Source organism: Myxocyprinus asiaticus, chromosome 36 (genome assembly GCF_019703515.2).
Source record: "Myxocyprinus asiaticus isolate MX2 ecotype Aquarium Trade chromosome 36, UBuf_Myxa_2, whole genome shotgun sequence".
NCBI lineage: Eukaryota > Metazoa > Chordata > Actinopteri > Cypriniformes > Catostomidae > Myxocyprinus > Myxocyprinus asiaticus.
Window position 1 is genome coordinate 14,520,569 of NC_059379.1, and position 26,324 is coordinate 14,546,892.

General features: G+C 41.4%; 2 protein-coding genes across 5 annotated transcripts in view; one reads left to right on the forward strand and one right to left on the reverse strand.

Moving 5' to 3' along the window:
- The first annotated feature begins 120 nt into the window (after positions 1-120).
- Positions 121-25,867, forward strand: LOC127427202 (von Willebrand factor A domain-containing protein 2-like). Its single transcript, XM_051674674.1, has 14 exons — positions 121-203; positions 6,639-6,699; positions 9,138-9,212; positions 9,958-10,091; positions 10,281-10,390; positions 17,953-18,147; positions 19,098-19,231; positions 19,323-19,452; positions 20,727-20,782; positions 20,871-20,978; positions 22,305-22,883; positions 22,956-23,507; positions 23,620-23,742; positions 24,672-25,867. Exons 2-14 carry the CDS (start codon positions 6,648-6,650, stop codon positions 24,809-24,811), a joined length of 2,388 nt encoding a protein of 795 aa, XP_051530634.1. The 5' UTR covers positions 121-203; positions 6,639-6,647; the 3' UTR covers positions 24,812-25,867.
- afap1l2 (actin filament associated protein 1-like 2) overlaps positions 25,513-26,324 on the reverse strand; it is a 52,497-nt gene continuing 51,685 nt past the window's right edge. For all 4 annotated transcript variants that reach the window (XM_051674670.1, XM_051674672.1, XM_051674669.1 and 1 more), the window contains one exon: positions 25,513-26,151. In XM_051674670.1, the coding sequence (XP_051530630.1) occupies positions 26,125-26,151 (27 nt within the window). In that variant the 3' untranslated portion in view covers positions 25,513-26,124. The remainder of the gene's footprint in view (positions 26,152-26,324) is intronic.

Sequence of the window (26,324 nt, forward strand, 5' to 3'; positions counted from 1 at the left end):
CTGGTTTAATATGTACCGAGAATGAATATGTAATATGAATGGATAGAGTGAGGTGATTTGAGGATGAAGATAGTGCGGAGGTTAGGAGAGCAGAGCACCCTCTTCTGTTCACTACGACCTGTTGCCTCAAGAGTTGGGACATTTGGAGAGGCGCTGACACTTCGGTACCTGCGGCAAGAACCGGACGGATGCGTCACTGAGAGGTAAGACATTTATTGATTCCGAATTATTGGGCATTTAGTCTGCCTGGTTTGCAATGGAATTGTTTGATCATTTGCGGTAAGTTTAATGTTAAACAGGGCGAAAGTAACTTCAACGCTTCACCGCAAATGGTGTGAGGAACGGCACTATTAAATCAGTTCACACACAATTTTGATTTTACAAACTAGGGGTTGCGTCACAACGAAAGTCTGGCTGCTAGCTACTGTGACGTCACTGTGTTTTAACGCGGATAATGATTTAAAATTGCGAGGGCTGTAAAACGGCCATTAACGGTATATAAAATTATGTTAGCTGAAACTAAAAGCTAAGCGGTAGGATAGAGTACCCTGAAAAGATTGGATTAACCTTAAATACCCCAAAGATTGATTTGTATTAGTTTCGCTTCATTATTCAATGTCGCAAGAACAGAAAAAAAATTGGTATACAGAGAACCCATATTTTGTGTGTTTATTTACATTTCAGAATTTCTTAAAAATAAATCCGCATCAAATACACATTCTTGTCACACATCCCAAATATCTCTCAATGGAAGTTTCCAAAACGATCTATAGATGGGAGCAGTTTCGCAGCTTTCATGGCTTAATGACGTCACAAATTAGCTAGAAGTGTTGGGCTTTAAGTAAAGACCGTCTTTTAAGTTTAATATGAGCCACCTAAATGGTTGTGTCCTTTCATCCTCAACCTCAGCTCATCTACTGTCAGTCAATCCTTTGATTATAGGAGAGGCCAGTGCACTTGTACACTCTCAGACCTGGTGCCCTGGGAGGATGCAGCTGCCTACACCTGTCTTGTCCATTTAACAAGCAAAGTTTTTTTAAGCTTTGTAATGTAAAATAAATATAATTAGCAAGTTTTAAAATATCAAAGGGTTTATATATATATGTAAGCAATATACAACTCTGATACTGATTTAGTGTAGTCGTTTTCTGAGGATTGCACTGATTCGAAGTTTACCGGCACCGTGGATCATTATGCTTGAACCTATGGACAGGATGTCTCTTCGGGTTAAGCTCTAGTAGTCTGTTGGACTTGATTAGTGTGTGGTTTTTGTTATTTGTGGAGACTTGACTCTCTGGGATCTTGGATTAAGATATAGCTCATGGACCTATAAAATAGGAAAACCCAAATCTCTCTTAATGGGAATGAAAAACCTAATAAATTTGATCCTTCATTATAGCAGTGGTTCTCAATTGGTTTCGGACCCAGATCTGGCCTAAATTGTTCATTGTCGAAGAAATGTCAATACAATCATATTACCATGAACTACAACAATATGCAAAACGATTAACAAATATACAATTTTGAAATTGCTTGAACAATAAATATTCTGTGCAAATGTTTTCCTTTTCAGTCTAACACATGGAACAAACACTGGGCCAAATATTATTTCAGTGTTAGCCAAATGTTTGGCAAAATGCTGCAGAGTTTGGTTGGTTTCATAATTTATTTAGCTGCTGTCCTGTAACCCATTTTTGGGTTGCAATCTAGAATGACTGCTTTATAAGAAATCTTTCTAGATTCTATTTTTAAGAATGTCAGGTGGCATTCCTAACATTTCCCCTTCTTGAGTGGAGCTCTATGGGTGTAAGTCAAATTGTGAGTGAGACAATCAAAGAGTGTTCCCTTCATGAGTCGGAATTACCTCAATAGTCACTTCATTTTATTCCAAAGCTGATAAGCACTCTACTTTTTAAACTGCTCTTAATACCTGGAGTCTGATCAACCAGATATCCCAGTGCAGACATAACACAGAGAGTAATGTATGTTATCCTTTAGTACTTGTGTTTTTTTAAGTGTCTCTCAAGCACTTGTTCATAGAATGAGTTCCATCAAAGGCACACTATTATGATTATCATCTTGGACATAGATCCAACCTTACTGACTTGAAAAACTGTAATCTGCCTTTATCAACCACAAAGACTAAATACAGGTAGGTCTGTAAGTAGGGATAAGGTAAAGGTACATTTACGTGTATGTTTTTGTGTAGGTAGGTGGCTTAAAAGGGATAGTTTACCCAAAATAAAAATTCTGGTATCATTTACTCACCCTTATATTGTTCCAAACTCGTCTTGACTCTATGTACTGTGTGGAACACTAAAGGTGAAGGTTAGCAAAAGGTTTTTAGCAGAATGTGTGTGTTGCTCTCTTCCATATAATAACGTGGATGGGGACTAGGGCTGTTGAGCTCCAAAAGCACAAACATATACTATATAAGCATCTTAAAAGTAGCCCATGCTGTATACGACTTGTACAGTATATTTCTAGTCTTGAAGCCATGTGATTGCTTTGTGTAAGGAACAAACTGAAATTTAATTTATTCACTTAAATTTGACTAACAGCTGTAGTCCGCATTCACTTTTATTGTTAAAGAGCAGGTTGGACATTCTGCTTTAAATTAATTTTTGTGTTCCACAGAAGAAAGTCATACAGGTTTGGAACGACTTGATGGTGAGTAAAGAATATCAGAATTTTAACTTTTGGGTGAACTGTTCCTTTAAGTGTGACTAATGGATGTGTCTGTGAGATTTTCTACTGATAAGACTCCTAGAAAAACACAGCATATTATAACAAATCTAGTCATGAAGGTATGTCTGTTCATTAAGTGGATTCAAATGTCATCTTTTGGTTAATACATAATTCATTTTGAAATGAGCTTTTAATTCTAGCAGTCTGACCATGAACCAGTTCTTTTTTTTTTCTTTTTTTTTCTTTTCTTTTTTTACATAGTTGCTTTTGAATGGTTGTTGGTTTCACTTTGATTGCAGAACATATTCAGAATCAGAATGAGCTTTATTGCCAAGAATGCTTACACATACAAGGAAGTTGTCTTGGTGACAGAAGCTTCCAGTGCACAAACAATACAAGAAGATAGAGATAATAAAAATAAAAGCATAGAAAATATAATATACATAGAAATACACAATAAGACAATATATATATATATATATATATATATATATATGTACAAATGCAAATCTGTTATATACAGTGCAAGGGAATGTAATTGCAGAAGAGGTTGGATAAATATAAAAAGACTAGACTGTGAATTGCACATAATTATTGGTCAGTGGGGAAGTTTTAACTGTTCATGAGATGGATAGCCTAAGGGAAAAAAACTGTTCTTGTGCCTGACGGTTCTGGTGCTCAGAGCTCTGAAGCGTCGGCCAGAAGGCAACAGTTCAGAAAGGTAGGGCTGGGTGAGTGGGGTCCAGAGTGATTTTTTTCCAGCACGTTTCCTCACTCTGGAAGTGTATAGTTCTTGACGGGAGGGCAGGGGGCAACCAATAATCCTCTCAGCAGTCCGAACTGTCCTTTGTAGTCTTCTGATATCTGATTTCGTAGCTGAACCAAACCAGACAGTTATTGAAGTGCAGAGGACAGACTCGATGACTGCTGAGTAGAACTGTATCAGCAGCGTCTGTGGCAGGTTGAACTTCCTCAGCTGGCGAAGGAAGTGCAACCTCAGGTGGACCTTTTTTACAATGTGGGTCTCCCACTTCAGGTCCTGTGAGATGGTAGTGCCCAGGAACCTAAATGACTCCACTGCTGCCACAGTACTGTTCAGTGAGTGGGGTCAATGTTGTCCACTATCATTTCCTCTGTTTTGAGCATGTTCAGCTCCAGGTTGTTTTGACTGCACCAGACAGCCAGCTGTTCAACCTCCCTTCTGTATGCAGACTCCTTGTTATCCTGGATGAGGCTGATGACAGTGGTGTCGTCTGCAAACTTCAGGAGCTTGACAGAGGGGTCATTGGCGGTGCAGTCATTTGTATACAGGTAGAAGAGTAGTGGGGAGAGCACACATCCCTGCGGGGCACCAGTACTGATCGTACAGGTGCTGGAAGTGAATTTCCCCAGTCTCACTAACTGCAGCCTATCTGTCAGAAAGCTGGTGATCCACTGATAGATAAAGGTGGGAACAGAGAGTTGGTTTAATTTAGTCCGGAGAATAGCTGGGATGATGGTGTTGAAAGCCGAAGTCCACAGAAAGGATCCTTGCAGATGTCCCTGGTCTGTCCATATGTTGCAGGATATGATGCAATCCTATGTTGACTGCATCATCCACAGACCTGTTTGCTCAATAAGCAAATTGAAGGAGGATCCAGAAAGGTTCCAGTGATGTCCTTTAGGTGGGACAACACCAGTCTCTCAGATGATTTCTGCCTGTAGGTCAGAAGAAGATGAACCAGACAGTGATCAGAGAATCCCAAAGCTGCTCTAGGGACAGAGCGATATGCATCCTTTAATGTTGTGTAGCAGTGATCCAGTATATTGCTGTCTCTGGTGGGGCATGTAATGTGCTGTCTGTATTTTGGCAGTTCATGGGTCAGGTTGGCTTTGTTAAAATCGCAGAGAATAATAATAAGTGAGTCCGAGTATTGTTGTTACATGTCTGTGAACAGGTAGGTGTTGAAATTAAATCCAGTGACCCGTTGCAGTGAATGATTCTACAGTCTGGTGCCACCAGTTGGCGTTTGTCTACATGTGCTTCATTTAATAAAATAATGTGGCTCTTATACATGTGAACTTTGGCCTTAAGCTTAAGAATGTGGCAGGGGAGTATCTTTGGACTGCAGGAGACTTGATGAACAAATGAACAGTATCATGCTGTTTTCTACTCAAATATCTGAGGTTAGGTCTCTGCCTCGATGTTTCTCAAAACACAGACGGTTAAATGATTAGTCAGCTCTGGCGACAATAGGGTTGGCTTAGACTTGAGGTTGTCTGCTGTCAGTGAAGTGTGTCAATTTATGGCCCTATCCCAAATGGCACACTTGATGTGGTTATGAGGTCTTGCGGTCTGCACCGTGTGGGGTGACCACTAGGGATGGGCAGATTGATCCTTAAATATCAACTGATGTTACATTATATCGAGAGGCTTGATCCTCACATAAAAATATAGATTTGATGTGTCTTTAATACTAATGATTTTATTTATTGAGCACAATGTGCATCATAAACATCAAAGTGAAGAATTGTTTGATTAACTTTATAGAAGTTTTAAATGATTATGTTCTATTTTTGTTGTTAATAAATTGAAAACAAAAGATTAGTCATTTGCAGGCTTTTTTTAATGTTAAATGGCCGTAATTACCAATTCCATCCTGACAAATTCCAAAAATTTAAAGGGGTCATGACATGAGGAATCAAACTTTCCTTGATCTTTGAACATATAAGAGGTCATTGTACTATAAAAACATGCTGTAACTCAAAACTTCCTCCTCACTGCAAAAAGAGCATTTGTTGGAACCAAGCTGCCAAAATGACTCTTTCATTTCTTCCTCCACATTGTGATGTCCATAACAACACATCAACACATCCTTAACCTTATTACCTCCGTAGCCCTGCCCAGTAGTGGTGAAAGTGAGATGGCAAGGAGAGAGCAGGTCAGTCAAGAGCAGAGAGCCAATCATAACAGTGGGCATTTACTGCCAAGTCTTAAAGATGAAGCAGCAGCAAAACCGAGCGTTTGAGGGTGAAAAATAATCATGTTTTACAACTATATGACTTTTTTTTTGTAAAAAAAAAAATAAAAAAAATAAAAAAATAATTACTAATATTATAAGTGAACCTCAAGGAACATTAAAATAATTTCATGACGCCTTTATAAATCTCACCAAAATTTGAATCGCTGTCCCCAGTGGCCGAAGCAGGAAATTAACGTAGGGGCACATGTGAGCTCTAGTTTCTCAGTTTCTGGGTGAAATGCCCACAGAGGGGCGCCAAAAGCAAGTTGGATAGTGAGTTTTTATCTATAAATGACACGATACATGAATACATAATACTATTAATTCATAATACTGTATTATGTATTTTAAAGAGATACATAATACATTGCTACCCAGCAGTTTATGTGGCATTACACTACTAATGTGTAAGCTCTGAGATGTGCTACAAGAGTTGAGGATGTCCAAAGAGATCTGATTCAATTTGTATTAATTTCATTCACAACATATTTTTTTCCTGCGTGGTGTGCATGGAAGTGAGACATGGGGAAAAAGAATGAGTGGCCAATAAAGAATGTCCTGCAATGTTCTCAGTCCTCACAACCCCTTCACTGGCCAGTTCAGGCCTCAGCCATTAGACAGAGCTTTTGATTGTGGTGTGGATCTTAAAATAGCACTCAGGTCAACCTGGATCTTTGAAAATCTCAAGCTTGTCTGATCAATGCCCCTGAGGGTCAGTAAAAACCTTTTGCTCCCCACTAACCTCAGGTTCACCAACTCAAGAGTGAAATTCCAAGAAATCTTTCTTTCACAAATGTGTTTTCCTTGATAGTCTCTCTAAGCTGCTTTTGCCCTTGTCAGCATTCTCAGAACCTTATATATATATATGAGCCACCTGCTCAGTAGTTGGCGCTTCTTTCACAAATCCTTCCTACATTTTAACTGATTCTTGTTTTGTCAACATTTCAGAGCTCGAAAATGTCATCTAGCAGCTGGCTGCATGTCCTCCTCATGCTCCTGTTTGGTCAAGGTAAGAGATCTAGCCAGTCCTCTGTGGAATTTCTCCATCACCTTGAAAGCCTGTAATTGAGACATCTACTCATGTGTTCCTCCAGCATTTTCCCCCACTACTTTCCTCAGCACCCCCTGGACATGTGCCATAAATCTGAGAAGGGATTTAGTCCTTCTTCAGGCCACTTAAATCAGGTGATAAAATGTCTCCTGGTTCCACAGAGCAGCCTGTCAGAGGATCACAGAAGAGTTTGACGGGAGGATCAGCATTACCCACTATGAATTGGCTCATTCAGGACCATACATCACTGAACAGTGACTTCAAACATTAAATTCTGATGCTAGTCATCGATCATGTTCTGAACATGAAAATAACTAGCTCTGACATTAGTTCCAATGTTGCCAGTTTGTTCTTTTCTACTTTAAAACTGAAATCTACTTGTTACTTAATACTATTACTATATTGAAATTAAATTTAAAGCACCAAAGTTGAACACAGGCTTGATTAGCTTAAAGGGGTTGTTTGGTGACAAATCAAATTTTCCTTGAATAACTTAATATTTTTGTTTTTATTTTTATTTTTTAGAAATTTATGATATGACCTCTTTTAAGGAGTGTATGGGATCATTATTGTTCCTTAGCAAACAAGAGCAAAGCAAAAGCAACAAAATACTACAAAATAGTTTCCTGTCAAAAGCAGTAGTTTTGGTTTTACCTTTTGGCCTCCATTTTTTTAGGCTTGGGGTTAAAGGGTACTATGGGTACACCAATGGCATCATAAATCTGCTACATATCAGTGTCAGAATGTTGTCATAGAAATGGTTTGTCCTTGAAGTTGTAGTTGTAATTCTTATCATTTTCACTGAAGGACATAAACAGGCATTTTAAAACCTCAGTAAAACACAGTCCTGTGTGCTGTTTTACAGAGTGAAAGTTTAACTTGGTTTGTTTAAATTGTATGCAGTGTTTTTAGAGGTAGGCCTTATTTAATTTGTGTGAAAAAGGATACTAACATGTTTTGGAGCATTACATCATTGTGTAATGTGTTTTTATCCAGGATGAAATGTAAGTGGTTGTTCTTGTGTCCATCCGCACAAATAATGTTTTTAATTGTTTTTCTATGTAAACATGCATTAGGCGGACATACTTGACCTTTGCGTTGCGTCTCGCTGTTTTTTTTGGCATCTCATTCCATGAACATTGTTTTAAGACTTCATTTCAGTTTGAAAATAGTTCTGTATTGAGACTATATCCCCTCCACTGCCATTTGTGAACACAAGAACGCATACTGTGTGAACAGGCTCTGAAAAAGTGGACTTGTCTTTTACTCCATTTTCTGCTGGATAATTTTCTTAGGATTTTCTCAATTGAACAGAATTATATTTAAGTTATTTACATTTATGCATTTGGCAGATGCTTTTATCCAAAGTGACTTACAGTGCACTTATTACAGGGACAATCCCCCTGGAGCAACCTGGAGTTAAGTGCCTTGCTCAAGGACACAATGGTGATGGCTGTGGGGATTGAACCAGCTACCCGTTATGTGCTTTACCCCACTACACCACCACCATTCTCATGTGATTCAGGATTAACCAGATCTGTATTCGTCTTATAAATGGGATTAAACCATTAACATCTAATCACCTCATAATTTTGCCCTGAGGGAGCCGAAACCCTTTGCCCCCTGATCTAGCTAGGGGGTCCTTCAGGTTTCTTAGGCCGAGGGCCATTACCACTGTGCAGCGCTGAGAGTGGTCCTCCTCATGGCGGCATGAGTGTTCGGAGACAAAAGCACATGATTTAAGTGTGTGATTCTCAAGTGCACTCCACACTGCAGGAGCACGATGTGTGGACTTCACTCTGCTCTCTGCCCGAACTTTTCGCAATGCCCTTGCCTCTCAATCATTGATTGTGTGCGTGAGAGAGCATGTTGCTCTGAGCCCTGCTCACTCGAGTGTGTAACACAGGCCTATCACAGGACAACTTTGCCATTCTCTTCATGTCCAGTGGGCGTTGCTGGAATGCCGATGGCTGTGAATTATCCCCCTCCAAAGGATGCCACAGGGAGTGAGTTCCATGAAGCTGTGTCTTGGGGTCAGGGGTCAGCTCAATTATCCAGCAGTTGTGCTCAAATGACTCAATTGTGTACTCTGTTGTTGACTTTGACAGAACCTGAGGGGGTACCTGGGTTAAAATCATGAAAACATGTCCAGGTCACATTTCACCTGAAAACAAATAAATAAAGTAAAATAAGATAAAACAAAATAAAATGAGAGAGGAATTACATGGTGTATAAAGCAAATTAGGCTTTTTTTTTGTTATTTTTATTTTTAATTTTTTAGGACCGTTCGTAATGCACACATGATGAATCTTATAGAGTAAAACATGTCCTAAACGTCCTATAAACAAGTCATATTTCCTAAATATTTCTCACTCCCTCTGTCTATTTCTCTATAGTTTGCTCTGTTTTCTCTGTGATGGAGATGCAAACGGATCTTGAAACCATTATGAAGATCAACAGTGTTGGAGAAAGTGAGTGCTCACTTTATCTTTGTTTGCAGGTGACAACTCAACAAACATTTACAAACCAGCACTGTAGTCTAGAGGTGCACTATTGAAACTGATTAATGACTGTGTGAGTGGAGCCACTGATCTAATGCCAATGTGTGGCCATACAGGATAACTGTCAAGGAGTCAAAAGTCTCTGTGTGTGTGTGTGTGTGTGTGATGGAAATCATGTTTACAGTATGTGTAAAGTAACGGTAACTTGCATTTGAAACATGTGAAAGAATCCTTAATGAAAAGAAAGCCTGTGTTTGTGTGTGTGTGCGTGTGTGAGTGTGTTTGTGCGCGTGCATGTTTGTGTTTGTGCGTGTGCTCTTACAGACAATGGCATGCCGTCTCTGTCTAATCGCCCTCTTTATGACAGGTGGCGGGTTCTAACATGACAACTACACTGATTGTAATTTAGCCTGTTGACTAGCACAAACTTGCTGTAATGTGTAAGTGAGTATTCTGCTCTGCTAGGGAAATGAGCTTGAACATGCCACGAGCCACCACTAAGCTCTTTGGGGTGTCGAATACGGGCCAGTGTTTATGTGAACATACCACTGTTACTGTTTTACATCACTGCTGTATTATATTTTATGCCATGGGGTTAATCCTATTACTCCTGAATTTTGTGTGCTAATACATTGGTGACCATGGTACAGTCAGTAGATGGAATTCAGTTTTGTAAGCTTTGTTTTTTTTTGTTGTTTTTTTTGTATGTGGTCAGTAATGCAGTGCTCCGCAGCCATGGATATACTCTTTGTGATGGATAGCTCCTACAGTGTTGGGAAAGGAGGATTTGAGCGATCAAGGCACTACATGTTAAAGCTTTGTGAGGTTCTGGACATCAGCCCAGACAAGGTCAGGATGCACCAAACTAATGTCATATTAAAGGGATAGTTCACCAAAAAAAAAAAAAAGACAGATTTTCCATTTTTGGGTGAACTTCAACATTTACATGACCATTTCTATATCTCTGGCCTCATACTGTAATTTAAAACAAATAGAGCTTCTTATTTGTGTTTAAAATATGTGTTTTGTTTTGGCAAGGTGAGAGTTGGTCTGGTTCAGTTTGGTTCCACGCCCAAACTGGAGATCAGTCTAGACTTCTATAAGAGCAAGGAGGAGCTGATGAAACGGATGAAGAAAATCCACTATAGGTACAGAGATTAGTATGATTGTGTGTCTATTTTTTTGTTTAGGGCTTAGCATTTCCTGTGCATACTCTCTTGTGGAGGAAGACAAATATCTCACTTCATTTTCTAAGTTTTATCCTTAAGACTGTCAACACAGGGGCCTGGGTAGCTCAGCGAGTATTGACGCTGACTACCACCCCTGGAGTCGTGAGTTCGAACCCAGGGTTTGCTGAGTGACTCCAGCCAAATCTCCAAGCAACCAAATTGGCCCGGTTGCTAGGGAGGGTAGAGTCACATGGGATAACCTCATCGTGGTCGCGATTAGTGGTTCTCGCTTTCAATGGGGCGCGTGGTAAGTTGTGGGTGGATCGCGGAGAGTAGCATGAGCCTCCACATACGGAGTCTCTGCGGTGTCATGCACAACAAGCCATGTGATAAGATGCGTGGATTGACAGTCTCAGAAGCGGAGGCAACTGAGACTTATCCTCCGCCACCCGGATTGAGGTGAGTAACCGCGCCACCACAAGGACCTACTAAGTAGTGGGAATTGGGCATTCCAAATTGGGAGAAAAGGGGATTAAAATACAAATAAAGACCTATGTTAACACTGTACACAATCTATATTTTTATTTTTCATTTTTTTGTTCTGATACTGATTATTTTTATGTTTAATTGGCCGATAACTGATATGCATGTGTAACGGGAGCCAACTGGTACATGATAGCTGTGTGTTATGTGTGAACCTCACTCCCCTGGGCTCAAGAGGTACACAAGCGATTGATGCTAGAGGCTTTAGCCTTTAGCCTCCTCCCGCCTCCCATGCTGGCTTATGCTGGTTTAAAATCCCGCTCGGAGTGGGTAGAGCAGGACCAGTCACAGTGGTGCCGTGACTTGGATGAGAGTGAGGTTTAGGGGGTGAGTGTAACGGGAGCCAGCTGGTACGTGATAGCTGTGCGGTATGTGTAAACCTCACTCCCCTGGCCTCAAAAGGCACGCTAGCGACTGATGCTAGAGGCTGTAGCCTCCTTGTTAGTGTGCCCGCCTCCCATGCCAGCTGATACCAGTTCAAAATCCTGCTGGGAGCAGGTCGAGCAGGACCGGTTACACATTCCAATTGTAATTATGGTTTTACTTTTTGCTTTTAGACACAATAATAACTAAGTCGTCACTAACCACCAACGGAGACTAATATTGCACATTTCTTTAATCTGTTTTATTGGCAAAATACACTTGCCCAAGACTCTTTACTTAAAGGAATGTTTGGGGTTTAATACAAGTTTAGCTCAATTGAAAGCATTTGGCATAATGCTAATTAGCACAAAGAATAAATAGTTCTATTTCCTCAGTTACTGAACGAAGAAGAAACAAAGCTTGCAGGTACAATAAGGCACTTGCAATGGAATTTAGTGGGCACAGTCCATAAACATTAAAATACACACTTATTGCAAAAGTATAGCCACAAGACATAAATATTATATGTATTAACATGATTTTAGTGTTTTAAAATAGCATACTAGGCTTATATGTGTAAAGTTAGATCTAATATTAAATTTGTTTTTTCATGAACGTATAACACCAATAAACCTTGTGATCTGTATTGTATATAACTTTTCACAGACAAGGTTAGTAAGTGATTTTATCACACTAAAATCATGTTAACACATACAGCTATGGAAAAAATAAGAGACCACTGCATTTTATAAGTTTCTCGGGATTTACTATTTATAGGTATGTGTTTGAGTAAAGTGAACATTTTTGTTTTATTCTATAAACTACTGATTTCTCCCAAATTCCAAATAAAAATGTTGTCATTTAGAGCATTTATTTGCAGAAAATGACATCCTCCACTAAATTTCACAGTGGGTGCGAGACACTGTGGCTTGAAGGCCTCTCCAGGTCTCCGTCTAACCATTAGATGACCAGGTGGAGGATCGGTGATGATCTGGGGGTGCTTCAGCAAGGCTGGATTTGGGCAGATTCGTCTTTGTGAAGAACGCATCAAGCCACGTACAAGGTTACCCTAGAAGAAAACTTGCTTCCTTTTGCTCTGACAATGTTCCCCAACTCTGAGGATTGGATTTTCCCACAAGACAATGCTCCATGCCACACAGCCAGGTCAATCAAGGTGTGGATGGAGGACCACTGGATCAAGACCCTGTCATGGCCAGCCCAATCTCCAGACCTGAACCCCATTGAAAACCTCTGGAATGTGATCAAGAGGAAGATGGATGGCCAAAAGCCATCAAACAAAGCCAAGCTGCTTGAATTCTTGTGCCAGGAGTGGCATAAAGTCACCCAACAGCAATGTGAAAAGACTGGTAGAGAGCATGCCAAGATGCATGAAGGCAGTGAATGAAAATCAGGGTTATTCCACCAAATAGTTAAAAATGATTAAATAGTTAAAACACTGATATTGTGTTGTTTAAAATTGATTATGAATTTTTCTTTGCATTATTTGATGTCTGAAAGCACTACATCTTTTTTGTTATTTTGACCAGTTGTCATTTTCTGCTAATAAATCCTCTAAATGACAATATTTTTATTTGGAATTTGGGAGATATGTTGTCAGTACTTTATAGAATAAAACAAAAAATTTTCATTTTACTCAAACACATGCCTATAAATAGTAAATCCAGAGAAACTGATAATTTTGCAGTGGTCTCTTAATTTTTTTCCAGAGCTGTATAACGTTTGCTTCTTGTGGCTATACTTTTGAAACTGCGTGTATTTTAGTGTTTATGGACTTGCCCCATTCACTTCCATTGAAAGTGCCTCACTTAACTGCAATTTTAACAAATGAGTTCACGAGTCAAAATACTGTTTTGTGGTAATTAACATTATGACACAAATGCTATTAATTGAGCTTAACATATATTGGTCCCGGAGCATTCTTTAAATTTAACTTACTGTAAATTTAAATATCTTGAAATCTAAGACTTTGCACAATTTGTGAGTTTATTTCAGTTTTGACTGTGTCTCTTATCGGTAAACCCGATATTAAAGACCTGACAAACGATTAAGTGGAAACATTTAAATATCGGTCAAACCGATCATCCCTCTATCTTTGCTCTACATCTGTGAGCATGTGTATCGGAGTGTGCTGTGGCATTATTGATGGGTTGATGTGATTGAATAATGTTTTTTGGGGTGCAGTGTTCTGTAATGACAAGTAGCAGAATTACAGTCTAAGCATGCAGATGGCCTAACCCTCATCACCAAGTCAGGACATACCACATCTTCCAAGTCAGGGTGTGAAATTACCATTCTGGATTCCCACTCCATTAAAATATCAGCAATTGTCTGTCTAGCTGAACAACTGTGAGCGAAGATGATTGAGAGATGCCCAGCTGTGCACGTACCTGCTTGTCCCCTGGTACTCATTGAATTTCTGCAGGATGGAAGTGATCATGTTTACAGCACTGTATAATGGAGCATTGTCAGTAGTTGACAGTGATAGATGCAGCATTTATTAATCTTGGTTAAGGTTCATTTCAACATATACTAATACATTGTTAAAATCAAAAATTGTATATGTTAACATTAGTTAATGCACTATGAACTTACGTTAAACAATTGTATTTTTATCAACTAACATTAATAAAGATTTATAAATGATGTAAAAAATAAATTGTTCATTATTAGTTCATGATACTTAATGCATTTACTAGTGTTAAAGAAACACTGAAAGCAGGGTCCAGATTTTATGCCACATCTGGCAGGTGAAATGCAAGAATTTACCAGCCATGCAGCTGTATTTTGCTTAATTTCTTTAAAATATACAGTATGTACTCATTGTCCCTCTGACAATTATTATTTAGTTATTTTTCCTTGCATATTGATGGCAAACGTCCTGGTTACTTTCATAACCTCCGTTCCCTGATGGAGGGAACGAGACGTTGTGTCAATGTAGTGACACTAGGGGTCACTCTTGGGAGCCCCAAACACCCCTGCTTTTTTGAAGAAAGGCCAATGAGAATTGGCGAGTGGAATTTGCATGCCACTCCCCTGGACATACGGGTATAAAAGGAGCTGGTATGCAACCACTCATTCAGTTTTTGTGCTGAGGAGCCAAGACCAGGTCCCAGCCATTTCAGCGGGTAGTTCAGCGTTGTGGCAAGAGGGACACAATGTCTCGTTCCCTCCATCAGGGAACAGAGGTTACGAAAGTAACCAGGACGTTCCCTATTTGTCACTCACTCAATGTTGTGTCGATGTAGTGACACTAGGGGTCCCTATACAAAACGACACAACTAGCTGAACTGTGTTACGTGAACTGGCGGTGTGTGACGGGCAGACTGCTGTGTGCCTCGTAGCCAGCGCTTCCTTTCCGCTGTCCACCAAAGCAAACAAAGAGCTGCTCGGAGCTTCTAAGGCTCTGCGTGCGATCCAAATAGATGCGTAAAGCTCGCACCGGACACAGCAACGCCAAGGCTGGGTCTGCTTCCTCCTGGGGCAGCGCTTGCAGGTTTACCACCTGATCCCTAAAAGGGGTCGTGGGAACCTTGGGCACATAGCCCGGTCGGTGTCTCAGGATCACATGAGAGTAACCCGGACCGAACTCCAGGAACAATTCGCTGACAGAGAACGCCTGCAGTTCCCCTACCCTTTTGGTGGAGGTGAGCGCAGTCAGGAGGGCAGTCTTCAAAGAGAGTTTTAGCTTAAGAGCCTTAAGCTCAGCTGGCTCAAAGGGAGCTCCCTGTAGACCCCGAAGGACTACAGAGAGGTCCCATGAGGAGATGAGCCGCAGTCTGGAGGGATTTAACCTCCTAGCGCCTCTCAGGAACTTGATGATCAAGTCGTGCTTCCCCAAATACTTACTATCTACTGCATCGTGATGAGCTGAAATAGCGGCTACATACACCTTCAGGGTGGAGGGGGACAGCCGCCCCTCCAGCCTCTCCTGCAGGAAGGAAAGCACTGATCCAGCTGCGCATCTCTGGGGGTCTTTGCGTTGGGAAGAACACCACTTAGCGAACAGATGCTACTTCAAGGCTTACAAGCGCCTCGTAGAGGGAGCCCTAGCCAGAGTGATCATGTCTACCACCGCTGGCCGGGGGGGGGGAGCTGTCGCAAGGAGAGTGAGATCTGAGAACCACATCTGGGTGGGCCAGTAGAGTGCTACTAGGATGATCTGCTCCTTGTCCTCCCTGACCTTGCACAGGGTCTGTGCAAGTAGGCTCACTGGGGGAAACGCGTATTTGCGTAGTCCAGGGGGCCAGCTGTGTGCCAGTGCATCTATACCGAGGGGTGCCTCGGTCAGGGCGTACCAAAGCGGGTAGTGGGAAGATTTTCGGGAAGCAAACAGGTCTACCTGTGCTCGACCGAATTGACTCCAAATCAGCTGGACCACCTGAGGGTGGAGTCTCCACTCTCCCCTGAGGGAAACCTGATGTGACAGCGCGTCCGCTGTAGTGTTGACTTGAGATTCAAGGCTCATAGCGACTTGAGGCGCTGCTGACTCCAGAGGAGGACGATGGTGGGCGAGGTGTTTACGCTACCATCGCTGTGTTGTCCGTCCGGACCAACACGTGCTTGCCCTGGATCAACGGCCGAAACCTCCGCAGGGTGAGCAGAACTGCCAACAACTCTTGGCAGTTGATGTGCCAAACCGCAGGAAGGGTCTGTGTTGAGGTAAGACCGAGATGTGGAAGTACGCGTCCTTCAGGTCTACCGCCGCGAACCAATCTTGATGCTGGACACTCGCTAGAATGTGTTTTTGCGTCAGCATCTTGAACGGGAGTCTGTGCATAGCCCGGATGCCGCTGAACCTGGGCAGGTGCCTGGCGAACTGAATTGTGTAGCCGAGTCGGAAGGTCCGGGTCAGCCATCGCGACAGGTTGGAAAGCGCGAGCCAAGCGCCCAAACTCCAGGCGAGGGGGACCAAGGGAATGATCACGTCGGACGTACCGGCAGGTGGGGCCTCACGGCGGGACGGAGCTCAAGGTGCCACATCGAGGGGATTTGGGCCCCGTGGCCGTGCTGAGTCCAGAGACATCGAAGCACTTACCTGGCTCCTGCCGCCCACCATAAGATTGGCCGAGGAAGGGGGAGGAGGAGTCTTGTCCTCGTAGTCCACCGGACCCAATCCCTTGTGGGCGTGTTTGTGCCACAGCTGGGTGCACAGGGGCGGGGGGACGCCGCTGGAGCACAATACCTGCAAAGACGGAACCGTGGATGGTGGTCGTGACAACGGACGTGCGCACCGTACATGTGACCCAGGGAACAAGAAAACCGCTCTTTTGTTGAATTTTTGGGTACCGCAGCCTCTTGGACATGCGGCGAATTTAAATGAAAATTAAACTAAAAATTCTCCTCCTGGCCCTCCACCGGGGGATGGAGTGGTCTGCTCACCAACTCCAGAGAAGTTGGTCTCCTTTCCCCTGGGTCGCCCGTCTCAGGGGTGCTTCGAAGCCTTCCTCGGGTTCTTGGCGGCCGGCAATGAGACAGGTGGCTTCTGCTTCCTGCACTGGGATCCACACCAGGGCCGGGCCACGGGGTGGGCTTTGGCGGAGCCGGTGTTGTAGTTGCAGGAGGATCTTGAGCCATGCCGGGGCAGGATGTGCTGTATGGCCTCTGTTTGCTGCTTCACCGCCGAGAACTGCTGTGCAAAGTCCTCGATGGTGTTGCCGAATAGGCCAACCTGGGAGATGGGGGCGTCAAGGAACCGTGCCTTGTCAGCTTCTCGCATCTCAAACAAGTTGAGCCAAAGGTGGCACTCCTGGACCACCAGGGTGGACATCGCCTGCCCGAGAGACCACGCTGTGACCTTCATCGCCCGGAGAGTGAGGTCGGTCGCTGAGCGCAGTTCCTGCATCAATCTCGGGTCAGAACTACCCTCGTGCAGTTATTTTAGTGCCTTGGCTTGGTGTACTTGCAGGAAAGCCATTGCATGCAGGGCGGAGTTGTTGATTTGTTCTAAATTTCTAAAGTGCAAAGAATGGTTTTGAAATGGAAAGTATGGTTAGAGGAGTCTGAATTATCCCAAAGATGAAGCTACAGCCAGTGTGAACCTGAGATTGTTGAGACTGGTTTAGGTTTCACTATGAGGGTTACAGTAAGGACACAGTGCAGTGAAGGGAACTAAAGGCTTCTGTGTTATCCTATGACCCTTGAGGGGCCACTGTAGTTAAATTAATAAGAGATTAGAGTACAGGCAGTCAATGAACTCAGTCTGTTGTATTTATTGTGTACTGTGAAGTTGACTGCACTGGTGTGGTCTGATTTACTGTTCCCCACAGTGGAAGTGTGACAAGTTACAAAGCTCAGTAATAAAGACTGGAGTATCATGTAACTGTAATTTATTCAGCAGTGAACACTTACACAGCAGACACCAGTCATTATACTGTATACCCCTCAATAGTTTACATTGACTCTTCAATTATTTCTCTTAAAATAAAAATTTTGAAATTGCCAAGAAATTGCTTGTTGAGTGCAGTTTCTTTCCTGTGTTGACATATGGAAGGGTTTGATTCTTTTTAATATGGTCAATAGGCTTTAGCTACATTATTTAATTTAATGGGGTATTTAAACAAACATTGAAAATATTGTGTCTTCTGTGTATAAGTGTCTGTCTTTTTCTTGCTCAGAGGTGGCAGCACACAGACAGGTCTGGCTCTAAAGTTTGTTCTGAGGAAGGGGTTTTCCGGCAGACGTAATTCCACATCACCACGCGTAGTCATCCTTTTATCTGACGGAAAGTCCCAGGGGGCTGTGCAGCTGGCTGCCTCAGAACTCAAGCTGTCTGGAGTGACTCTGTTTGCCATGGGGATCCGTTACCCAAGGTAACACACAACACCTCCACTAACTTCAATCACACAATAAAAACCCTCATATCTCCAATTATCCACTGAATCTCACAGAACCTTACAAGAACATGTCAAATTCATCTATCACACCAAGACAGTAGTAAAAAATTATATGCTGCGTAAAATGATAGTTTAATAACTATTACGATATTTAGTGTTGTTTTTACTACAATTAAAAGAATGTCCTGGGTTCAATACAAGTTCAGCTCAATCAACAGCATTTGTGGCATAATGTGATGTGAAAACACACACACATATAAACAGTATGTTTAATGTTACTCCAAGGAATGTCAAAGAATACCATGATATTGCCATGGTACATGTTCAAAAACGTTGAATCACTATGGTACCATGTAAAAAACAGGGTTATACCGTGGTACTTTTTTGTTAGTGCAAGCAGCCCTGTTGTGCAGGTGATTGTGCTGTTTTTATATGTTTTAAGCTCAATTAGTCTGTGAGCATGTGCTGACAGCTCTCTGACACAAGAACAGCACACTGACAAAAGTGTTCTTGTACACTAAAAGGCTGCTGACAGCCTGAATATGTGTGTTGGTTTGTCTAAAGATGCTCTGAGGTGTTTTTCTCTTTGGTTTGAGGCTTAGTGGCAGCTTCCCAATGGGTGCAGGAAGAAAATAAAATCTTTTTTTTAATTTTTTTTTTTATTGCTGATATTTGGATGAATGATGTAGATCATGCTCTGGCAGTATTTTACTGCAGCATATGGTCTGTAATATAAATCTGGACTGGACGATGTGAAACATTATCTTACATTCTCTTGCCTTTTGGTGTAGCCTAGTGGTTAAGGATCTTGGTTGTTAACTGACAGCAAGGTAGTAGGTTTAAACCTTGCAATGAGTGGTGCCCAAGATCAAGACACTTGGTGTCCCCTTTTTCATCTGTATTTCTCTTATCTTTCTCCTCTTGAGGTGGGAAGAGCTTCGCAATTTGGCGAGCAGCCCATCGGACACTCACGTGTTCTTTGCAGAGCATTTCAGTGATGCTGTGAATGGGTTATTCACTACCCTCACCACCTCATTGGTCTGCACTGCTGTTCCCTTAGGTAAAACACATCACCTGACTGTCCACACACTCACCTGTGACTCTATCAACAGCAAATCTCGTTGCCTGTGCTCTGATGTCTGTGTCTGCAGGCTGTAAGGTGGAGTCTTACCCGTGTGTGCAGAAAACCCTGGAAACGGTCAAAGAGCTTCAGGGAAACTTCATGTGCTGGAAAGGGTCCAAGGGATATTCACCATACACTTCCCTCTGCCCTCATTACAGGTTAACGCATGTACTGTATATACACTACCAGTCAAAAGTTTGGATGTACCTACTTCTTCTTTATTATGACTATTTCCCCTTATGCTAGAGGAATAGAAAGTAATTAAAACCATGAGATAATGCAAATGGTAATATGATAATGATGTAGGGATCAAAAAGAGTAAAACAAATCTAAACAATCTTATATTTAACTTCTTTAAAGTTGCCTAGATAACAGCTTGGCACACACTGGGCAGTCTCCCAACCAACTTCATGAGGTATCCACCTGGGGTGCTTTTTAAACAGTTTTTTTTTTTGTGTGTGTTTTTTTTTTTTTTTTTTGTTTACATTTTAGGAACAATTAATATTTGTCTCCAAAACTTATTTGAAATATTTAAGCACAATCCTTTTTATCAGAAAGTTTTAAAGATCATGAGAAACACACATTCAGTCAGTCAGGTGTCTGAACTTTTGACTGGTAGTGTATCACCTCGATACACAGTTTCACTTGCTTTTTCACCATTATACACCAGCATGGTCATCAATCATCGAGATGTCTCAGGTCTGAGCTTATTGTGTTTGCATTGTATCATATTGTGTGTGTTTTTCTTCCTATTGAAGTTTCTCTGGATTGTGTTAAGGTTTCATGCCCTAAGGTGAAACTTAAAGGAATATTCTCAGTTCAGTACAAGTTCAGCTCAATCGACAGCAATTGTGGCATAATGTTGATTTCCACAAAAATCTATTTCAACTTGTTCCTCCTTTTCTTAAAAACAAACAACAACAACACTGGGTTACAGTGAGGCACTTACAATGGAAGTGAATGGGGCCAGTTCATAAGCATTAAAATACTCAGTGTTTCAAAAGTATAGCCACAAGACGTTAACAGTGTGCTTGTTAATATAATTTTAGTGTGATAAAATCCCCTCTTAACCTTTTCTGTTTAAAGTTTCATTCGTTGCCATGATGGCGTAATGCTGTAAACCTTAAAACGACTTTACAGCTCAAATAATACACAAGTTTAAACGGAACAATTAATGTAAGTGCTTTTATAAAATAATAGGCTTCACATTTCTGCCTTTTAATCCTTCCAAAAATTGGCCCCAATCACTCCATTGTAAGTGCCTCACTGTAACAGAATTTTGAGGGATGAGTCAAAATTGCTTTTTGTGGTAGTCAGCATTATGCCACAAATCCTGTCCATTGAGCTTAACTTGTATTGAACCTGGAATAGTCCTTTAATGGAATTCATTAACAAATATGCATGGAAACAAGTTTCACTTTGTTTGTTACAGATATAACAAGGTTTACAAGCAACACCCCGTTGTCTGTCACAGAACTATATGTCCTGGTAAGAGGGCCATATAATCAGAATTTTGCAGTCATACTTGTAATATTCCATATATTTAATTAATATTCATGATCTTGTTTGTTTTCAGACCCATGTGATTCTCAGCCCTGTCAGAACGGGGGAACGTGTGTTTCTGAGGGACTGGAGAAATACCGCTGTGAGTGTCCCCCGGGCTATGGCAGTGACCCTAATTGTGGTGAGTTCACATTCATGTTTCTTTCCTTCCTATACTCTCAGCATTTAATGAGCTGTTCATGTCTCATGTTTCCGAATGATTATTAGTATGTTATTTTGGTGAGTTTGGTTGGCTTATGTGTTGTAGTTGTCAGAATCAGCCCATGGTGTAACATTACACAGGGGATCAGCTTTATGTCGAGGTCATGGTTGACAGAAATTTACCTAAAGCCCTCAGAGTTCTTATGTCCCTGAGATGAAAAAGACAGTCCAAATATGGTTGTGCTAAAAACCACTCTTTTCCTGTCTACAAATTCTCCCAAAGTTGGAAATTGTATCGCCTGGTGCAGTGAAATGCAACAAACCTAGATTACAAATGGTAATCGGAACTTTTACAAAGTAAATGCTAGTTTTGAAGTGTTTTTATTATTATTATTATTATTATTATTATTATTATTATTATTGACAAAGACTGGTTTATTCTGGCCAAGAACTGCCCTCTCAGACTGGAAGAATTTGTCTGACATGTAAAGTGACCAACTACAATTTGTTTTGTTTTTACATACTTTTTCGGGGCAGGTAAATTAGCAATCGATGGCACCACAATAATAGCATGATCAAATAATTGCACAGTATTCCCTGAGAATGGCTGTACAGGACGCACCAAAGAAATTAGCAGAAAATGTGCATAGACTTTAAGCTGAAGACTTGATGTTACGAAGCTTATACATTTTGGCAAATCCAGTGATTAGTTCTCCCTCATAAGATCTAACTTCATCAATCTTACTTGTAAACACAACTTTGGTTTGTGATGCACTGATAAGTGCGATCCACACATATGCTCTTTTGAGATGGGGGTGGTTCATAACGGTAAAGTGGTTTCCTTTAATGAGATTCAGAGATAAGAAGCTGTCAACGGTCCCCTGGGTTCCATTGTAACTTTGACATAGAATCCTCCAGCCAATCAGAGTTTGATGACACACCTAACCTCCTCCTGTCAGTCAGTGTGAATGACATCACAGGTAGGGGTTAGATCTTATGACCTTATGTACCTGCAGAGTGACAGATGGACCTTTTTGTTTGTTTCTGCTGCTCGTACCTGCATTCTTGTCTCGGGAAATGTGTTAATGGGACTGAAAGAAAGGATAAAGTGAACTGAATGATGTGCATCACCTGATCCTAACTTTAAAGTTAATTAAAATAAACAGGAGATTATGCAGAAGTGGCATGTAAAGCATATTCTTATGTTCCAAGCATGCAATTCAAATATATGTCAACCAGTGCAGCTCTTAAAGGAATATCAGAAATAAAAATATATATTTACTTATTTTGTCCTGCTCTTTTCCAGCTCCCTTGCTGAGTTTCGACTGCTCTGTGGATGTGCTCTTCCTGGTAGAGGGCTCCACTGCTCTCACTCTAGAGGGGTTCTTACGCTTTAAGTCCTTCCTGAAACGCTTTATGCAAGCTGTGCTGAGCTCTGACACTCCCGTGAAGATGGGGCTGGCCCAGTATGGCAATGACGTGAAGATCGAGGCCAAGATCGGGCAGCATAGAGACCCAGTGAAGCTAATTCAGGCTGTTGAGGGTCTGCAGTACCGTGGTGGGCCGGCCAAGGCTGGCAGTGCTCTTCGCTACGTCACACGGCATGGCTTCCAGAGTGCACCCGTCTTTGCTGATGTTCAGGACGATCTGCCGCGAGTTGTAGTGCTGCTTACGGGGACACTGTCGGCAGACCCTGTGGAGGAGGCAGCAAAGTATGCACGGGACAGGGAGATCTTCATCATCGGTATAGCACCAGATGGGATGAGAGCGGAAATAAACAACATCACTGGAAACCCCCAGCGTACCATCACGTACCAATCACCAGACAGATTGGGTGCTAAGATCCCAGAGCTTAAAGCCAAAATTTGCAGTGTGGACAACCATGGTAAACATTCTGCTTTATTATGCTTAATTTGGTTATTTTCTTATATCATACTAAACCCTTTTGTCTTTAAAGGCTGTCTGGGTCAAGCACTGGACCTTGTCTTTGTTCTGGATGCCTCCAGTGGTGTGGGCAAGGACAATTTTGTCCACCTTCAAGACTTTGTTCGCAGCACCTCAGTGCAATTCGACATCAATCGAGACGTGGCTCAGGTGGGGCTCATGGTTTATGGGAGGCGGCCCATCACGGTCTTCGACCTGGACAAATATGAATCGGGCTCTGCTGTGCTGAAGGCAGTTGGAGATGCATCTTATCTGGGTGGGAAAGCCTCCACTGGTTCAGCGCTGCTCCATGTCCACTCCCAAAGTCTCACGGTTGGTAAAGGGGCACGGCCTGGGGTCAACAAGGCCGTAGTGGTGCTGACTGATGGAACGGGGGCTGAGGATGCGGCGGTGCCTGCTCAGAAGATCCGTGATAGCGGAGTGTCAGTGTTTGTGATTGGTATTGGGGACATGCAGCAAGATGTTCTCTTCCGCATTGCTGGTTCTGAGGATCACATGATCATTGTACCTTCCTATGATGACCTGAAATATTCTGAGGATGTGCTGGTAGAGATGGTGTGTGCAGGTAAGAAAGGACGCGCATGTTTAAATGCTCATATCCCCCTTTGAAAGTATTTTTGATCTCTGATACATTTTAATTGTTCTGTTTTTCTCTGTCATTCTCCCTCTCTCTGCAGATGTGAAGAAACCTGTTAACCTGTGTAGTCCCAACCCCTGTATGAATGATGGCGTGTGTGTACTGTTGAACGGCAGCTACCATTGTGAATGCCGTAGCTGGAAGGGCCCACACTGTGAAACACGTCAGTACTTTTGTTTAGTCTTGGAAACACACAAGTTTACGACAAATTTCACACCCACGTTTTGCTGTAGTAGCTCAGAGTGTAACGACGGTATGAGGATGCATTGTTGTGCTGGCGATCTGGGTTCAAATCCCGCCTATTGTCATACTTTTTACCATGTCTCTACTCTTAATATTTCCAATAATACTACTTACAATAATAAATAATAGTAATTCCTCACAGTAATTTGGTCACAATGATGGTCGAGGAGTTGAGAGAAGGGTTTGATCAGGATAAAATTAACCATGGTTTTACTGTAGTAATATTGTAGTAACCATGTATTTTGTTAGTTATAGTTATAGCTTTGATGCAGTTATCCGTGGTGTTACTACAGTAATATGTTGCTAATATAGTATACATGTTTAATTTTGTGGTTACAATGATTTTACTACAAAATACCATGGTGATCCTATGGTTACTGTAGTATAGCCATGGTTAATTTTTGTAAGGTATGGTTAGGTTTAGGGGTAGGGGTTGGTGTTGGGTATCAGAGGGACTAAATAAACACAATAACATCTGTTGCACTGTTGTGCTACCGTTTTTCTCAATAATGCCTACGGTCTAATCGACCCCTAACTTGTCCATGGACTTTTTTTTTAATCAACGTCAAGATTTAAGGTTAAGATTTATATTAATATTTAATTTATATTAATAGTTAATATTTTGAAGTGTATTTAGGTTCTGTGACTGGTCACCATTTCTTTAACTTTTTCAACATTTTTAATCACCCTTTTTCTTCTTTAATTGATTTTAAATGATCCTGCAGTATGACAAATTAATTTGTAAAAGTACAGAGGTGCAATAATTTTTGTGTTTACAGAATGGACAAGAGTTTTGCAGGGTATATTTTGGTGTTTTGATTTATGAATTTTTGGCAATGTCTTTTGCAGGAAGCAGAGAGCAGCCATCCAGAGGAGATTTCCTCAAACCTGCAGGCCTGAGACGCCAGCAGTACAAGAGAGAGAAAGAGCTGCTGCAACGCTATCGAGAGCTCCGCAGGAGACATACTTCCCGAACACAACACAGATAGAGAGATAGCACACAGATAGACACATACAGTATATGCACAATTCCAACACATATAATGCACATTATAGAGCCATAGCTCAGTGACACAGTTTAGGTCATTCAACATTGCTCTTCATACAGGAGAAAATGGCAACAATAAGCCCATTTATTCTCCAGTCAGGAAGGAGAAACCAACCACTTCCTTTTCCCAAGTGCTCTACTTAAGGACGTGCTGATCAATGGCAAACTTACCAGACGACACTCCAAACAGGCTATATGTAGCTGTTTTTATAAATGCCTTCAGTGCCTTAAATCATTTTTCATATTAGTAGTTCATATTGATGGGTTGTGATGGTTTCTGTATTATAAGACCCAGAATTTTGGAGGTTTGTTGTTCAATGGAGCATTATGTGTTTGATTCTTTATGGAAGCGTTTTCTGTCTGCTTCGATCTGTTATGGTGAGAATCCCTTGTGTTACAGAAAGCCTATATTGGAGGCTCATATTTTTGAGCGTAATATTTATTTTGTATCCTCATCGACAGTGGTGGTTTGTCCTACTGTAAAGCAATTAATTATTTTTAATTTTTTTTCTTCAAAATTTTGAGTCTACCTACGATCGTTTCTAGTGTTTTAGTGTTGTTTTGGTGCCACCTACTGGAGAAAGTGCAGTTCAAAGCAGGTTGCCTGATGCTGAGGATAAACTGAGGCTTTGGATAAATATGCATAGTTGTCAGTTCAAACTTTTATTGGATAAAAAGTGCATGTTTCAGCTAGCGTACAGTAACAAATTAAAACAACACTGAATGGATATGTAATACACGTATATATTCACATCTTGGCTACCAGTATACATGAACCAAGCTACAATGTACCAAATGGCTGAATTTATGGTCTTCACTGTGATTTTAGATTCCATGTATTAATCAAAAAATAGTGGTTTTCATTGCTCTTCCAAGCTCTTTTTTTGGTCTATTTTCAAGCTTCAGAAACATCCATCATGTAATGTGCACACCACTGTATAAACCTATAAACTCATTCAATCCCTCCCTTTTTCTTACATAAAATAGATTTAAAATCTATCATTGTCCAGTGGCATTATTTGCCAGGGAAACATGGGGGAATTGTCTTGGATCAGCTGCCTGCATGTACAGTGCCCAGTACAATCTCAGCCTCTTGATTGCGGAATAGAAGGTAGGGGGGAGGGTGTGGTTTCAGAGGAGTGGAGCCTGCAGGTCAGTGGACACACCCTCTCTCCCAACCTGCCTGAAGCATTTGTTTTAGCAGTCATTTGAGCTTTGGCTAAAAAGTCAATTTGCTCTTTTCATTCCCATCCACTAGGTTGTGGATTTTTTCTCCCATTCCTACACAGAGAGCGCATGAATTAAATATTTTACCAAATGTATATTTGAAATCAGCTCATACTATAAAAGTACTGAGAAAAATATGTAAAGAATGAATGAAATACCCTAACAAAAATTCTGTACAGTACAGTGACAATAATACCATGGTGCTTTGATACATACCATGGTTCAAA